General features: G+C 35.8%; 1 protein-coding gene and 1 pseudogene across 1 annotated transcript; both read left to right on the top strand.

Annotated features, from left to right (window-relative positions):
- Window positions 1-527: 527 nt before the first annotated feature.
- Window positions 528-4234, top strand: LOC122050436 (zinc finger MYM-type protein 1-like). Its single transcript, XM_042611336.1, has 6 exons — window positions 528-692; window positions 1579-1825; window positions 1946-2239; window positions 2378-3408; window positions 3493-4062; window positions 4178-4234. The coding sequence occupies exons 1-6, from the start codon at window positions 528-530 to the stop codon at window positions 4232-4234; spliced, it is 2364 nt and encodes a 787-aa protein (XP_042467270.1).
- Window positions 4235-5330: 1096 nt separating this feature from the next.
- The window catches only part of LOC122050435, a 47357-nt pseudogene continuing 34117 nt past the window's right edge, over window positions 5331-18570 (top strand).

Raw genomic sequence — 18570 nt, 5'->3', positions numbered from 1 at the left:
TTCCTGATATACCATCTTTGGCTGGCAATGAACATTAGGTGTTCCTTTCCTCTACGGCTGCCTACTAAAACTAGGCCGATTGTAAAATGCCTCTTAGTTTGGAGACCATCTGTCATACTTAGGATGAGACTTTCCTCTCCATACAACTGAAGCTGGAACACTGCAGCTCCGGGAAACTCCACGAGACATTCCACAAGAATCCATATCTACTCAAAACTGACCTTAGAAATTACACCCACAACGCCTTCTGCTACATTTGTCATCGTACCGTTGATAAATAGTGCCATGACATATAAAAATCTCAGTCAAACTCCTTCCCGCTTTGCCTAAGTTAAGCATTGATGGGGGTATTTCCCGAGCTTCATAAAGAAAACAGGGCGATTTTGTTAAAAGGTAAACATTAGAATGCTTTATACCAAAAGGGTTAACAAACACGCCCCAATCAATTGGACGAGCTCAAATCAGTGGGGGGGCTTCAGCCCCCCCCCCCCCCCCCAACTTGTTGCCGTCCACTATACATCACCGGAATGAGGAGGCTTCAGCCCCCCCACCTCCACTTGGACCACTGGACGTCGGCGCACCGCCCACTGGCCACTGCCATTGCCGGACGCCGATGGCCCTCCCCTGTGGCGGAGCGTCATGCGCCGCCGGCGTGCCGCGACGGCTGTGCCTGCGCTGTGCCGCTGTGCGTAGTGCGTGCGCCGGCGCCGGCCTGTGAAGCGTGAAGCGTGTGTGCAGTTTGCGTCTGTGTCACTGTATGGCTGTGCCGAAGAAGACGAAGTTTTGTTTTGTTTTTTTTTTAAATTTTTTTACCAATTTTAATTAAACAATAATAGGTGGGGCCCATTGTTAAATAAATTAAATTAAAAAAAAACATTAAACAGGGTTGGTAAAAAGTAAAAGCCCCAAATTGCTTTGCAGAATTGCAGCTGCTGCCTGCTGCTTCACATTTCGCAGACGGCGATTCAAACTTCAAACCCTAAGTCCTTAACTCCACTTCTTCCTCCTCAGTCCTCAGCTCTTCTCCCACTCCCACTCAAGTTACTCAACTCTCCTCCAAGTTCCAACTCTAACTCTCCAACTCCAAGCCTCCAACCAAGGTTCTAGAGACTAGAGTCCAACTGTCCAAGCCCAAGGAGTAAGGACCAAGGTCTCCAGCCTCCAACTCCAACTCGTAGTCTCTCTCGACTCTAACTCTAAGCCTCCAAATCCAAGCTTCAACACCATTTCTTCACAAGGTTAGAACTTAGATTTGCTATGTTTTAAATTTTTTTTATTATTTGATTTTTTTTGAAAATGTACAGTCCATATTACAATTTAGTGAATTTACCATAGTTTAGTTTTCTATTAGATTGGTAGTTTTCCATTATTATTTATTTTATTTTTTTTGTAAAATATGCAGAATTACATTTATAGTTTAGACTATTTAGTTTTCCATGAGTATTCTATATTTCTATTAAATTGGCAATGGTACTGTGGTCTATGGTAGTTTATTAAAGTTTTAGTTCAACATATATTTTTCCATTACATTTGTAGTTGTTCATTACATAATTTATTTTTAGTTATTTATTTGTGTAGGATATGGAGAGATTTTTTAAACGAACTCGTAGTTCCGGCTCTAGCTCCTCTAATGAGCCGAATGTTATTGAACAAGTAGAAAATCAATCCCGTGTAGAATTGAATTTGGATGATATTGTTAGTGATCCGGGATTACGAAAACCAATTGAAGAATTTGATATTACTATTCGAGATCAAGCTCGAAGAGAGTATGCGCTCCGAGGGCCTTGTCAACCAAATGGTCATGTGTATCCGAAAACAACTTTTGGTAATCAAGAAAGAAGTTTTCAAGGAACTTGGTATAAAAAATATACATGGCTAGAGTATAGCATATCAAAAGATGCTGCATTTTGTTTTTGGTGTTATCTCTTCAAACCTTTAAATAAAGAAAATGTAGATAATGCCTTTATAAAAGATGGATACAACAATTGGAAAAGGGCATTAGAAAGATTCAATCGTCATATGGGGACTGTGAATAGTTGTCACAATGAAGCTAGAATACAATTTGAGGCTTTTCAAGATCAAAGGCATAGTGTGGGGAATATTTTACGAGTACATAGTCGCGATATGGAAATTGATTATCGGACTCGTTTAACAGCAATGCTGGATGTGACACGCTTTCTATTGAAGCAAGGGTTGCCCTTTCGTGGACACGATGAGTCAACTAGTTCTTCAAATAGAGGTAATTTTCTTGAGTTGCTTGAATGGTATAGTCAACAAAATGAAGAGGTTTCTAAAGTTATAAAATAAAATGCTCCTGCAAACAATCAATTGACTTCCCCAAAAATTCAAAAGGATTTAACACGTGCTTGTGCTTCAGAGATTACACTTGCTATAATCAATGATATTGGAGATAAATTCTTTTCTTTGATGGTTGATGAGGCTAGGGACAGTTCAGTGAAGGAGCATATGGGAGTTGTTTTGAGGTATGTGAATAAAAAAGGATGTGTGATTGAACGATTTCTTGCAGTTGTGCATGTGCCTGACACCAGTTCTCATTCTTTGAAAATGGCTATTGATGCTTTATTTGTGCAACATGGTTTATCATTATCTAGATTGAGAGGCCAAGGATATGATGGAGCTTCAAATATGCGTGGTGAGTTCAATGGATTGAAATCTCTGATACTACAAGAAAATCCATTTGCAATGTATGTTCACTGTTTCTCTCACCAGCTCCAATTAGTTCTTGTTGTTGTTGCCCATGACAATTTTACTGTGAGTGAATTTTTTGGGTATATCACTATGATTGTGAATATATCTGGAGCATCTTGTAAGAGGAGAGATCAACTTAGAAAGATTCAACATGATAAAATAATTGCTGAATTGGAAAGTGGAGAAATTACTAGTGGAAAAGGAAAAAATCAAGAAACTAGTTTAGCAAGACCTGGAGATACTCGTTGGGGATCACACTACTTAACATTACTTCGTTTATGCTCTATGTGGTCCTCAGTGATAGAAGTGTTAGGAAATGTATATGATGACGCCTCTTATTCTGCAAATAAAGGTGTTGCCGCAGGTTTAATTGAGAAGATGGAGAGTTATCAATTTGTTTTTGTGTTACATTTGATGAAGTATATATTGGGAATTACAAATGAGTTATCACTTTCCTTACAACAAGGGGATCAAAATATTGTTCAAGCCATGTCCTTGGTTAGAAGTGTGAAATGTCGACTACAAGACTTCAGGGAAGATGGATGGCAGATAATTTTGGAACAAGTTAACACATTTTGTGAATTGAATATGATTCCAATACTTGATATGGAGGACAACATGCTAACTCGTGGTCATGGTAGGCGTAGAGGGCAGCTCATCACCAATTTTCATCATTATCGTGTGGAGATTTTTTGTCAGGTATTATTTCTAAATATCTATTTTTTTTGTTAAAGATATTTCATTGATTATTAATGTTATCATGGTTGCAAATTTGAATGATAGGTTGTTGATTTAATTATACAAGAGATGAATAATCGTTTTACAGAAGTTAGTACAGAATTGCTTGGTTGCATATCATGTCTTCATCCAAGAAATTCTTTCTCTCAATTTGATGTTCACAAACTCATCCATCTTGCTGATTTTTATCCTGAGGACTTCTGTGGTACTGATTATTTATTTTTGGAACAACAACTTATGAGTTACTTTTATAATCTGCGGGATGATCCTTACTTTTCTTCAATTGATGACTTGGGAATTCTTGCTCAGAAATTGGTTGAGACTGAAAAACATTTGGTGTTCCCATTGGTTTATCGTATGATAGAGTTGGCATTAGTTTTACCAGTTGCAACTGCTTCGGTTGAACGAGTATTTTCTGCAATGAAGACTGTGAAGACTGATTTACGCAATAGAATGGGAGATGAATGGATGAATGACAGTCTAGTTGTATACATTGAAAAGGATATTTTTTCTACAATTGAAAATGAGCAAATATTACAACATTTTCAACAAATGCAGTCTCGTAGAATCCAATTGCCTCCTCTTGTACCGACTCGTCAGTCGTCGCAGACTTCTGTGCCAACCCGGAAATGAAGCTCACCTATGGAAGAAAGGTAGACTAATCTTTCCTAAACTTCTAGTTTTTTTCTCTTGCAAGTTAGATTAAATGTTCTCAATGTTAATTTATCAGGTTATGGAGAATCGGTCTAGTATTAAGTGGGACAAGGGAAAGGCTCTCGAGTTCTAGTCTCTTGGACTCTTGGTAAACTCTAACAATATCATTTCAATCAGATATTGCAAGTATTAGTATTGCAGCTTGTTATATGATTTAAATGAGAATCTTAAGTGATCAATAAGATCAATTGGTTATTTGGTTGTGATTAACTTAATAGGCTAAATGGCTAATAGCTTTTGCATGGAGAGTGTTTCCTGTTGTTAGTCATCAAGTGAGTTGCAAAATGAGATGTAGACCTATTTCTTATTGCTTCTGTATTGACAGAAACATTTGCTATTAAAGTGTTATTTGTTCATCACTGATTCCTCAAAATTCTGAACTTCTTTTTTTTGCTCTGTTCTACACTATATCTCATAAGAATTCCATGCATATTATGATTTATATGAGTGACGTTCATGTTTATTTGGCTGTAGTTTCTGCAGCAACCTATATTATGCAAGAGTTGGAGCCTTGGAGGGATCAACACAGTGGAAATGAATAGACTAGAGTCTAGAGCTTAACTCCTTTGTTCGTTAAATTTCAGACTTTATGTGTATAGTTTCTGTAGACTGTAGTATCGTATATTATGCAAGAGTTGAAGTAAAACTTTAATTATTAAATATTTTTATTTAGTCGTAAAAAAAATATCTGTACAATTCAGCCCCCCTGAAATTTTTTTTCTGGTTCCGCCCCTGGCTCAAATCTTCTAAATCACTTTTGTAGTTCAGAAAATGATCCTTAGATATATATTGATAAAAATGAATGATCCCTATTTATTTTATAAATGAAAATTATATATTCTATCAATGAATAATTTAGAGATCATCATCAGAATTGTAAAAAGTAGTTCAGATGATTTACCCTCCATTTAGACACGGAACACAAAATCCAAAAAAGAAAGAGGTCAATGGGAAAGCAACGACTTCTTTCCGCACATTGAGGACGTTAGGGCCGTTCTCGGTCTAACCTTTTGATTTGGACACCGACGGCTGATATTCACGGTATCGGACCACTGCTATCCAACCCAGAGTGTGACGTACCCACCGCACATACCATCCGATTGGCTGGCTCCTGCCATAAATGCCGGATTGAGTCATTAAAATTCTGAGTAATTTGTTTTTTTAATGGATGCAGTCATCGAATCGTTTTGAGCAGTCGGTTTTCTCCCAGATCTCTGTGATACAGCGCTAGATCGTTTTTTCTTCCGGTGAGCTTATTTAAGGCTTCAATATGGTTATTGGGCGGCTCTTGATCTTCATCCAGAGTCCTCGTGGTCCAAGCGGGCATAGATTAATACGTTCCAATGCATTTCTAGAGAACAGAAGCCGTCAAAATGAAGTCAACGCTGTATGTTTGTTGATGGCATACATGCATCCTGTGGATTTGTTCTTTCTTAACTTGGATCTCGTACCTTGGATCTCGTACCATGTTGATGGCATACATGAAGTCAACGCTCGTACCTTGGATCTCGTTGTTCAAATTTCTGTATGGCAAAATGTTGATAAGGAGACAGAATCTGGAAAAAAATCATTGCACTTTATTTAACTAAAATCAGCTTGATTAAATCACAAGTTATTACCTTTACGCTACGCTGGTGTATGGTATGAATGATTGCATTAGTGTTGTGTATTTGGTGCTAGTTTTCAAAAGTTATTTCACATCTCATGTTGCTTAAATCATCGTCAAATAGAATGATTGACTGAGATCATTTATGAAATGTTCTGTGCTTGAAATATTACCAGACGAATAATTATCTTTTTATTTTTGTTTTGTTTTTATGTCCAGTCATCACTTTATCTAATCTGTGTCATACCAAATGAAAAGCAATAAATTCACCCTTGATCTAATTATCATGGTGATTCTGTCACCCTTGCTTCTAGATCTCCATTTATCTCTTCAATAAATTCCATTCTTCAAAGACTAATTGATTCTTGCTCTATTATTTTCCCTTCTATTTTGAACAAAGTGTCAACCATTTGTTGATTGATCAGAAGAAGATTAAATATCTTGTTATTAATTAAATGGATTGTTGTTTATTCTCAGGTATGGAAGAAGGTAGTCCTCAGTTGTGCCTTCCATTGAGAGATTTCTATATCCCTAGTTACATAATAGTACCAGAAACAGAAAGGGAGGATATTAAAGAAGAACCAACATGCCCTGTAATTGTTTTTGTCAATTCTAGAAGTGGTGGTCAGCTAGGAGGTGATTTGATTAAAACATACCGCGAGCTTCTCAATATAGTTCAGGTACTTTAGTTCTTAAGTTAGTTGTTGGAAGAAAGAAAGCTTCAGTTTGAATAAAAACAATATGTAGAAGATTTTCATACCAACTATGCAACATTCTATTTCAGGTTTTTGATCTGGGTGAGGAGGCTCCTGATAAAGTTCTGTATAGACTCTATGCCAACTTTGAAAAGCTTAAGTCTGAAGGGGATAGGCTTGCTGAGCATATCGAGAAGAAATTGAGATTAATAGTGAGTGAAACATTGAGTAAATCTTAGATCAAATTATCTCAAACAATATTTGTTGCTCTAGCATATTCTTCTTTTTGTTGCATTCCTTCATATTTTCTTACTCATTTTGTTGAGTAGCAACTTGTATATTAGGTTGCAGGTGGTGATGGTACAGCTGGTTGGCTTCTTGGTGTAGTTTGTGATCTTAAACTTGTTCAGCCACCTCCAATTGCTACTGTGCCTTTGGGAACTGGAAACAATCTTCCCTTTTCATTTGGTTGGGTAGGTTAATTATCTATTTTCCCATTTATTGCCCATCAACTGGGGTTCCTTGACCTTGCATCTAAAATAATCTATCACATTGTTTTGCATTCTTATTTATTTTTGGGGGAAAAAATATTCAATACCATGACCAATTCCATGAAAGTTTTTTACTTTTGAATATTTCAGGGAAGATTACATTTTTTCTTAAAAAAAATATTGTGATTGCAATCACTTTACCACATAGCAGGGAAAGAAGAACCCTGGTACAGATGATCATTATGTGAAATATTTCCTTAACCAAGTCAAGGAAGCAAAGGAGATGAAAATTGACAGGTATACCTGCTACCATAAGTTTTAGGGCTGTTGACATTCTTACTTAGTTCCTTAGGATCAAGCCTACAAGTCATTTAATATACTTTACCTCAAAAAGAGAGACATTTTATCTTCATTGTCACTGCAAGGATATATTACTAATACACCATGAATAGGGTATTTGGAAAAATGTGTTCCTTACACCGTTGATAATTGTAGTTTGTTATACCATTGTCATTAAGTAATTTCCTTCATACATAATTAGATTGCTAACCATTATTTAGTTACTAATGAAACCTACACGGTTGTTGTAGTCCATTCATATACTTTTCCATTCATATCTCTAAAAAGTAAATCTCTTGTCGTTATTTAGGTACAATTGATCTTTCTAACTAATCCATTATAAATCTTACCTAATCCTTCATAACTATTTAAGTAGAGTATTTTTCGAGTTCTAAGCTAGGTTGATATGGTCATACAGATATGTTTAAAGGCAACCAATAAATTCTATAGTTAGAAGGGTTGAATCTATTATAATTGATGGTGCAAGAGATAGAGGGAGGTAAAGAAAACATTAGTTAATGAAGTAAATATAGTATATTAATTCAAATATTCTAGTAGTATAGTCTTGCATAAAGCAGTATAAAATTCATATAATCATGCATAAATAGTTGGGACACGCATGAGTTGGTGATGATGTTGACACTCATGATGATGATTTTAGTGCTTTGAGTGGGTTATTTTATGCAAGATCATTTATGGACGGATAGGCGTGAATTGATAGACCCAAATTGTGATGTCCCCAGTTTTTCTTTAAAATGTGCGGGCACCATGACTCATATTTACACTTACAACCATTTCATATTCTCAAATTGAATAAAGTACTTAGTTCATAAGCAAATAACTACTAGCGACTTTTGGTACCGGTCATAAAGTCCCAGAACTTATTATGCGAAAGGAACATGTATCTAATGCGAAAACTAAACTAGAAGATCTTCGGGTTGTACTGTCATTGTCCAGAGATGACTCATTGTCATTGTCTCTTGCCCCATTCGTCTCACTACCTGAAATAGTTAAAATCTGTGAGTCGAGAGACTCAGCATATTCCAAACCCTGTTATGCAATAGTTAGCGTCTATAACCTAGTGTACTGAGGGAAACACATGCTAGGTAACTTAGAACCTGACTACTGGCATATCATGAACATAAGCATAGGTGTTGGTATAAGCATAAAATAAACATAATCATGAGCATGTACGTAAGAAGACACAAGCATATTTGCATGACATAAATATATACATAAAAATAGACTTAATCATGAGCATAAACATAAGCATACTAGCATGTCATAAACATACACGTAAGAATAGACTTAATCATGGGCATGTACATATACAGTTATAAACATATCAACGTAGGATGTTAGAGTAGGTGCCCTGCAAAGCCAACTGTTGGCTAGGGATTTATGGACTCTTGTAAATAAACAACCTTTATTTTAATATAATTCAATTCAGTTTGACATTACTTTATCTTTATACCCATGCGATATGCATAGATAAAGTCCTTGAATATACTATAGTGAGATGTAATGGTATATATGATGGTCATTATGAAATACATCAATATTCACTATATATTCTAAATTTGTCCCTAGTCAATTGGGCCGCCTTATAAATAAGGATAAAAGGCTGCTTGAGTTAGAGACTAGCATCTGTGATATAGTGTACCATGTTTCATTGGTAAGGATATAGAGATGTTCAAACATACAGATGAGTGATCATAAGATGAGTTCATCTAACATCCCTCATACAGACTTTCCAAGTGGTTATCATTTATCGAGTGGATAAGTCTTTGATTGTGGTTGTACACTAATAATCCTGACCCAGGACAACACTGAGACTTTATATGTTGGGGCTGCACTTTGACTCATTTACCGACTCTATTAGGGTCATCAAGTGGTGAGATTGGATGTAGTAACGAAACATATATGAGTCACTGTATTGTAGTCGGGGATTCACCACACATCCACAGGTGTGGATATCCTATGTAATATATTGTTTTATAGTGTATGAAGTCTCTGATCAGAGTTGTAAGATGTACTTTAGGAAAGGAGTTTTTTTAATTACACATGCGATATCACTATAAGATATATCACATGATTGTCGAATCAATATACAATCCTTGATGTACCAATGATTGTAGATTCGACCGGGATATATGAGATGAAGGGATCGGACTGTACGTTAACCATAATCGACTAGTTCTTGCAGACACTATTCAGTGATACCTAGGGAATCATGGGGTGGTGCTGCTAAACGCCCTTACCATGATTCGTTGGGTGTTAATCAGAATTAATTTTGACGTCCTATAATTAAGGAGTTAATCATAGGATGAGGCTATTAAAGGTATGCCCGAATAGAGGACAAGTATAGTCCTGAATCACAAGGAGTTGTGAACCCACGGCTAGCTATATCCCTGAACCATTGAGGGTCACACAAGTATTGGTTTCCCTATTTCCCGTTGAGAAAGTCAAATTCAAGTAGTTGAATTTGGCGAATAAAGTTTGATGTGATCAAACAGTGTATTGACAAATAAAGATTGATATGATCAAATGTTAGATTGATTTTCAATCAATAGAAAACAAGGAGAGTGGAAGAGTTCCACGTAAACTCTATAAATTAGATTTATATTATTGTAATAGCGAGCAAATGCGCTTGCCGTGTCAACGATATTGGATCGTTGATATGATTACAATGGACTTGTATTATTGGGTTATAGAAAAGTTCTAAAAATCCAATAGGTAAAGATGGAAGAGATATTGGGCTTTAAAAGTTTAAGCCTAAAAGGAAATGCAATAAACTAAATATTGCATCATGAAATAAGAAAATGAGATTTTCATTTCAACGTGATGAGACTAAGGAAAGAAAAGAAAAGAAAAGAAAAATAAATTAATTTTTTGCTTTTCCCTTTTCCTCCACTTTCCCACCATTTGCACGTTCACCACTTCTCCACTCATGCCAATCACTCATTCTCTCCCACTCATCCACTAGCCCACTTCCATCACGTTTTGTTTTCTTTTTTTTTTGCTTGCTACTTGCTTGATAGAAAAAATATACGACAACAACAATTTTGAGTAGAGTAAGAATAGGTTGCTTCTTCCGTGGAGTGTCTTCGGTGGAGAGAAGAGATTCAGAAGTCAATTTTTGAGTCTTGCCAAAATTCGGACAGCAAGCATTTTTCTATTCTCCTTGAGAGTTTTCAGCAGTCACTTCCCGATAAGAAGATAGAGATCTTCTTCACTCTCTTCCATCGAAAAGTTCGATCTCCTTGTTTGGTACTTCTCCTCTTTGAGAAGCATTGTCGGCGCCCACCTTCTTGCAAAATTTCGGAAGGCGTAGCACCTTATTGAGAGCTATTAGACAACCCCTTGTGAAGAGGTAATTGGGTAGTCCTTTCCTCATCTTCGAGGAAGTAGTTTTGATCGTCTCGACGAAAAACTACACTTAATCTCTAGTGCGATCAAGTGTTGGAAAAAGGACTCTAATCGTGGACCGGATTAGACGAAGGAAGTATGAGCTCGTGACAACAACAAGGAGCTATTTCGCTATAACCGGAATAGTTGGAGTCATCTCTAAACACAGACTGTTTGGAAGGTATGTTTATGCTTGTACTATGATTCATATGTATGTTAATGCATGTTAATAGTTTTATTTATGTTATGCTTAAATGATCTAATATGTTTATTTTAGATAGTTTAGCATGTATAAATAAAATGATTAAATTAGCATTATATGAATCAATCACATGATAGTGTATCTTTGTTATGCTTTTAGGATCTTACTTATACGGTTAGATTGTAATGCATGCTTAGATAAAAATCATGCTTATGTTTGTTTTAAAAACCATACGGACGCTCTTTTGATTTAATTGTTAAATCACAAATAAAATTTTAAATTTTCACTGTGCATAGGACTGTAGAAACACGATCATCGATTTTCGAATTCGATCCCAACAATGGTATCAGAGCCAAGTTATCATTGTTTATCGTATGAACTTTAAGACAAAAGTAAATATGTTCGTGTTAATTAGTTTGACCACGTATAATATTTGGTAATATATTATGGTGAAACACGATTTTACCTATAATAATTGGTTTATCAAAATTGTTTATAGATAAATTGATTTATTAATTTAGTTGATAATCTTGTGGTCAATTTAAATAATTAACAAAAAGCATAAGTTGATCAATTAATTAATTGTTAATTAATTGATGTAAAATATTTGATATTATGCATACGATGCAAGAAGGATGATCAAATGGCTCTCACTGATTGCTCATCCTTAAAATATGATATATTTGATATATAGTATTAGATATATGTATGTATGTTATTCTATAACATAGTTGCTTGAATCCGACAAACATACATAAAACATATTATATCTTCCAAGTTATGATATAAATATTTAAATTAAAATCCCTCATTTTGAATATGATTGAAAATTTATATCAAGCCATAAAGGGAAAAATAAAAGAGTATATTTTTCACTGTCTTTTATCAACGGTGGTTGCATGATGAAAGCTATCCGCGGTCAGTGTTTGGCTCTTATCATTGGGGAGGCCTGGACACCGGAAAGCTGTGTCTTCCACTGACATAAATGATGTGGATTGGGTGGAACTCTCATGACTTCGACTCATATCATTGAGGGAACGCATGACGATCGTCCATTACAATCTAACATTGATGGGTCGGCTTGACACGCAAAGATAATTGACGTCATATTATTGGGCCCTTATCAAACGTGAGGCGAATTACATAGTAGAGGCTGCATATGATGTAATTGAGTTCTACCTTTTAGGAATTATGATCGGCTGATATCATTCAGGGATCACAATTAGCTAATTGGGTTGTACTCACTAAGGAAATATAACTTCTCGTTTCCATTAGAGGGTGATGGAAATGTTAAAAATAGTGGAAAGTAATTCAAAATATAAAAGTTCACATATTTTGTCTTATGAATTATTTAAAATAATTAGTAATATTAATTATTTGTTTTCATTTTAGTATATTTTCGATATGGCATCTCGGAATCCACTATCTATGATACTTGATCAGAACAAATTAACTGGACTTAACTATTCTGACTGGCTAAGAAATTTAAAGATTATTCTGGCATCTGAAAAGATTGCATATACATTGGATAAGACACCTCCAAAAGAGGCTCCGTGCCACTCCTGATGAGTTGGAAAAGCTTGAAAAATGGTCGGACCATAATCTTCAAGCAAGATGTTATATGTTGGCTTCAATGTCAAATGAACTGCAAAGACGGTTCGAGGAGACTGTGGATGCTAAAGATATTCACATACACCTACAAGAGTTGTATGATGCACAGACTCGTTCAGTTAGGCACGCGATTGTCAAGGAGCTCATGACGGCTTGTATGCGAGATGGGGCTTCGGTCCATGAGCATGGAGTTAAGATGATTGGGCTTATTGAAAAGTTGGTGAACCTTGACTTGGTTATTCCACACGAGCTATCGACAGACATCATATTGTTCTCTCCCCTCCTCATTTGACAATTTTGTGGTCAACTTCAATATGAATAAGCTAGAGGCTACCCTTGAAGAGCTAGTCAATATGCTTGCAAATTATGAAGCAACCATATGAAAAAGGAAAAATCTGTTTTCCTTGTGGGTTCATCTTCTGGATCCAAGAAAGGACCCAAGAAAAAGGGAAAAAAGCGTTCTGCCCCTATGAAGAAGATTAAGCCTAATAAGAAGTTAAGGCCCACAAAGCCTAATCAGTCAAAACATGTTTGTTTCCACTGCAATAAGCCTGGACATTGGAGGCGCAATTGTAAGGAGTATCTTGCTCAGAAGCGTTCTGCATAGGTATGCTCTATATAGAAGTTAATGTCTCTATTAACTCTACTTCTTGGGTATTGGATACTGACTGTGGTTCTCATCTTTGCAATGAATTGCAGATGATGACAAGAAGTAAAAGACTTAGAGGGTGAGACCTTCTTAAGACTTGGAAACGGAGCAAGAGTTGCTGCGAAAGTTATAGGAGATATTACTTTGATCTTGAGCAATGATTTTAAGTTGTATTTAAGAGATGTTTATTTATTCCAGACCTAGTTAAAAACATTGTTTCTATTTCTATGTTTGATAGATATGGTTATTCTTGTCTTTTTGCAAAAGGTGTTTGCAATATTTACAAGGATGAATGTTTGATTGGGACTGGTGAATTAGAAAATGATCTTTATAATTTAAAATTGAAAGATATTCCAGTAAACAATATACAAGCACAATCAACAACAAAGAAAAGAAAAGAAGATAGTACAAATCAAGTACACATATGGCACACTAGACTAGGTCATATTTCTCAAAGAAAGATGACTAAGTTAGTAAGTGAAGGATTGTTTGATTCGTCAGACATAAATTCCCTACCAACTTGTGAATTCTGTCTGAAAGGAAAAATGACTAAGACACCTTTTAAAGGTCAAGTGGAACGTGCGCATGATATGTTGGATTTGATCCATACTGATGTGTGTGGTCCATTAAGTGTTAGTACGAAATATGACCATTACTACTTCATTACTTTTACTGATAACTATTCACGGTATGAGTATATATATTTGATGAAATATAAGTCTGAATATTCTGAAAAGTTCAAAGAGTTTAGAAATGAAGTACAAAAAAAATTGGGAAAAAGTATTAAAAATCTTCGATCAGATCGAGGTTGAGAACTTGAGTACAGAGTTTAAGGACTATCTAAAAGATAATGAGATTCTCTTACAGTTGACTCCTCCTGCAACACCACAGCTTAATGGTGTAGCAGAACGTCGTAATCGAATGTTGATGGACATGGTTCGATCTATGATAGGATTCACTAATTTATCGTCATCATTTTGGGGCTATGCACTCAAAACTGCGGTAATGTTGTTGAATAAAGTTCATACAAAAATAGTAGAAAAGACACCATATGAAATATAGATGGGAAAACCTCCCAAGTATTCATACTTGAAAATATGGGGATGCCCTGCTTATGTGAAGCAGGCAGTGGGAGACAAAATGGATAGTAGATCCACTTTGTGTTATTTTGTGGGATATCCAAAGAACTCTGTTGGATATTATTTCTATAATCCCAAGAAAATAGAAGTTTTTGTTTTAAGAAATGTCACCTTCTTAGAAAATGAGTTTCTATTAGATAGAAAAGGCGGGATGATAGAACTCGAAGAGGTTCGAGACGATTCCACAACTAATATAATAGAGCCCACACCCCAACAGCTAGTAGAACAAGTACACACTTTAAGGAGATCAAATAGGGTCTTAAGACTACTTGTGAGGTATGGTCTACTCCTTGAAAGAAATCAGGATGATCTTAATCATGGATGTGATCTAAGATCCTTTAAGGAGGCGATATTTGATATCGACTCGATGCAATGGCTAGAAGCCATGAAATCCGAAATGGACTCCATGTACTCAAACAAAGTTTGGTCAATAGTGGATCCACCTGAAGGAATCGTTCCCATAGGATGTAAATGAATTTACAAGAGGAAACTTGGAGTTGATGGAAAGGTATTGACCTTCAAAGCTAGATTGGTGGTAAAAGGATATAATCCAAGACAAAGAATTGACTATGATGAAACTTTTTCACCAGTTGCAAAGCTTAAGTCTATTCGGATATTGCTTGTCATAGCTGCATGGTATAACTATGAGATATGGCAGATAGATATGAAGACGGTGTTTCTTAATGTTGATATTAAGGAAGAGATTTACATGTCTCAGCCTAAAGGCTTCACATCTGTGGGAAGTAAGCATAAAGTATGCAAACTTCAGAGATCAATTTATGGTCTCAAACAATAGTCGAGAAGTTGGAACCTCAAATTTGATGATACAATTAGACAGTTTAATTTTATTAAAAATCCCGAGGAACCATGTGCGCATAAGAAGGTTAGTGGGAGTGCAGTGACATTCCTAATACTGTATGTTGATGACATTCTACTCATTGGGAATGATGTAGGAATGTTTCAGTCAACAAAAGTATGGTTAGCAGTAGAAGGATTTGGGTGAAGCATCTTATGTATTGGGAATACAGATCTACAGAGATAGATCAAAGAGAATGCTGGGGCTGACCCAATCCACATATATAGATACCATACTCAGAAGATTCTCAATGGAAGAATATATAAGAGGATACTTACCAATGTGTCATGGTATAACTTTATCCAAGTCTATGTGCCCTAAGATAGACGAAGAGATAGAGATGATGGCACACATTCCCTATGTGTCTGCCATTGGTAGTATCATGTAGAGTATGATATCTACAAGATCTGATTAGCATACGCTCTGAGTGTCACGAGCCGATATCAGTCAAACCCCGGTTTATTGCACTGGAAAGATGTGAAAGATATTAATACTTACGAAGGACTAAGAATTTGTTCATTACATATGAGGTTGGAGAAATAAAATTGGAAGGCTACACTGACTATAGCTTCCAATCATATGTGGATGATTCAAAATCAACCTCTGGATATGTATTCACATTGAATGGTGGTGCTATCTCTTGGAAGAGTTCCAAATAAGACATAATTACGGATTCCACCATAGAGGCAGAAAACATATACTGAGAAAATTCCATATCATCCGAGAGATTGTGGGAAGAGGTGACATTACAGTTGAGAAAGTTCCCTCCGCATATAATATTGCTGCTCCACTTACAAAGCCCTTGATAGGACCATCTTTTGAAAAGCATCGCGAACTGATGGGTTTAAAACTAGTGAGTAGTTGGCTTTAGGGCAAGTGGGAGTTTGTTAGAGTAGGTGCCCTGCAAAGTCAACTATTGGCTAGGGCTTTATGGACTTTTGTAAATAAACAACCTTTATTTTAATATAATTCAATTCAGTTTGACATTACTTTATCTTTATACTCATGCAATATGCATAGATTAAGTCCTTGAATATACTATAGTGAGATGTGGTGGTACATATGATGGTCATCATGAAATACATCAATATTCATTGTATATTCTAAATTTATTCCTAGTCAATAGGGCCGCCTTATAAATAAGGATAAAAGGCTGCTTGAGTTAGATACTAGCATCTGTGATGTAGTATACCATGTTTCATTGGTAAGGACATAGAGATGTTCAAACCTACAAATGGGTGATCATATGATGAGTTCATTGAACATCCCTCACACAGACTTTCCAAGTGGTTATCATTTATCAAGTGGATAAGTCTTTGGTTGTGGTTGTATACTAGTAGCCCTTATGACCCGGGACAACACTGAAACTCTATAAGCTGGGGCTGCACTTGACTCATTTACTGACTCTATTAGGGTTATCAGGTGGTGAGATTGGGTGTAGTAATGAAACATATAGGAGTCAGTGTATTGTAGTCGGGGGATTCACCACGCACCCACAGGTGTGGATATCCTATGTAATATATTGTTTTATAGTGTATGAAGTCTCTGATCAGAGCTGTAAGATGTACTTTAGGAAAAGAGTTTTTTAATTACACATGCGATATTACTATAAGATATATCACATGATTGTCGAATCAATATACAATCCTCGATGTATCAATGATTATAGATTCGACCGGGATATATGAGATGAAGGGATCGGACTGTACGTTAACCATAATCGACTGGTTCTTGCAGGCACTATTCAGTGATACCTAGGGAATCATGGTGTGGTGCTACTAGACGCCCTTACCATGATTCGTTGGGTATTAATCAGAATTAATTTTGACGTCCTATAATTAAGGAGTTAATCATAGGATGAGGCTATTAAAGGTATGCCCGAATAAAGGACAAGTATAGTCCTGAATTAGAAAGACTTGTGAACCCACGGCTAGCTATATCCCTGAACCATTGAGGGTCACACAAGTATTGGTATTCCTATTTCCCGTTGAGAAAGTCAAATTCAAGTAGTTGAATTTGGCGAATAAAGTTTGATATGATCAAACAATATATTGACAAATAAAGTTTGATATGATCAAATGTTATATTGATTTCCAATCAATAGAAAACAAGGAGAGTGGAAGAGTTCCACATAAACTCTATAAATTAGATTTATATTATTGTAATAGCGAGGAAATACGTTTGCCGTGTCAACGATATTGGATTGTTGATATGATTACAATGGATTTATATTATTAGGTTGGATTGTTGATATGATTACAATGAACTTGTATTATTGGGTTCTAGAAAGTTCTAAAAATCCAATATGTAAAGATGGAAGAGATATTGGGCTTTAAAAGTTTAAGCCTAAAAGGAAATGCAATAAATTAAATATTGCATCATGAAATAAGAAAATGAGATTTTCATTTCAACGTGATGAGACCAAGGAAAGAAAAATAAATTAATTTTTTTCTTTTCCCTTTTCCTCCACTTTGCCACCATTTGCACATTCACCACTTCTCCACTCATGGCAATCACTCATTCTCTCCCACTCATCCACTAGCCCACTTCCATCATGTTTTGTTTTCTTTTTTTTTTGCTTGCTACTTGCTTAATAGAAAAAAATATACGGCAACAACAATTTTGAGTAGAGTGAGAATAGGTTGCTTCGTCTGTGGAGTGTCTTCGATGGAGAGAAGAGATTTAGAAGTCAATTTTTGAGTCGCTAAAATTCGGACAGCAAGCATTTTTCTATTCTCCTTTAGAATTTTCAACGGTCACTTCCAGAGAAGAAGATAGAGATATTCTTCACTCTCTTCCATCGAAAAGTTCGATCTGCTTGTTTGTTATTTCTCCTCTTCGAGAAGCATTGTCTGCGCCCACCTTCTTGCAGAATTTCAGAAGGCGTAGCTCCTTGTTGAGAGCTATTAGACAACCCCTTGTGAAGAGGTAATTGGGTAGTCCTTTCCTCATCTTTGAGAAAGTTGTTTTGATTATCTCGACGAAAAACGACATTTGATCTCTAGTGCGATCAAGTGTTGGAAAGTGGACTCCGATCGTGGACCGAATTAGACGAAGTAAGTACGAGCTCGTGACAACAATGAGGAGCTATTTCGCTACAACTGGAATAGTTGGAGTCATCCCCAAACATAGGCTGTTTGGAAGGTATGTTTATGCTTGTACTATGATTCATATGTATGTTAATGCATGTTAATAGTTTTATTTATGTTATGCTTAAATGATCTAATATGTTTATTTTAGATAGTTTAGCATGTATAAATAAAATGATTAAATTAGCATTATATGAATCAATCACATGATAGTGTATCTTTGTTATGCTTTTAGGATCTTACTTATACGATTAGATTGTAATGCATGTTTAAATAAAGATCATGCTTATGTTTGTTTTAAAAACCATACGAACACTCCTTTGA

The sequence above is a fragment of the Zingiber officinale genome, chromosome 3A (genome assembly GCF_018446385.1).
Source record: "Zingiber officinale cultivar Zhangliang chromosome 3A, Zo_v1.1, whole genome shotgun sequence".
Taxonomy (NCBI): Eukaryota; Viridiplantae; Streptophyta; class Magnoliopsida; order Zingiberales; family Zingiberaceae; genus Zingiber; species Zingiber officinale.
This window is presented reverse-complemented; position numbering and strand designations above follow the sequence as displayed.

Excerpts from the sequence above, each read along its gene's own strand:
- LOC122050436 (XM_042611336.1), top strand. The coding sequence starts at position 528 with ATGAGGAGGCTTCAGCCCCCCCACCTCCACTTGGACCACTGGACGTCG. Across the intron at positions 693-1,578 it reads GCGCTGTGCCGCTGTGCGTA|GATATGGAGAGATTTTTTAA; the intron begins GTGCGTGCGCCG and ends TTATTTGTGTAG. Across the intron at positions 2,240-2,377 it reads AACTAGTTCTTCAAATAGAG|AGATTACACTTGCTATAATC; the intron begins GTAATTTTCTTG and ends CTTGTGCTTCAG.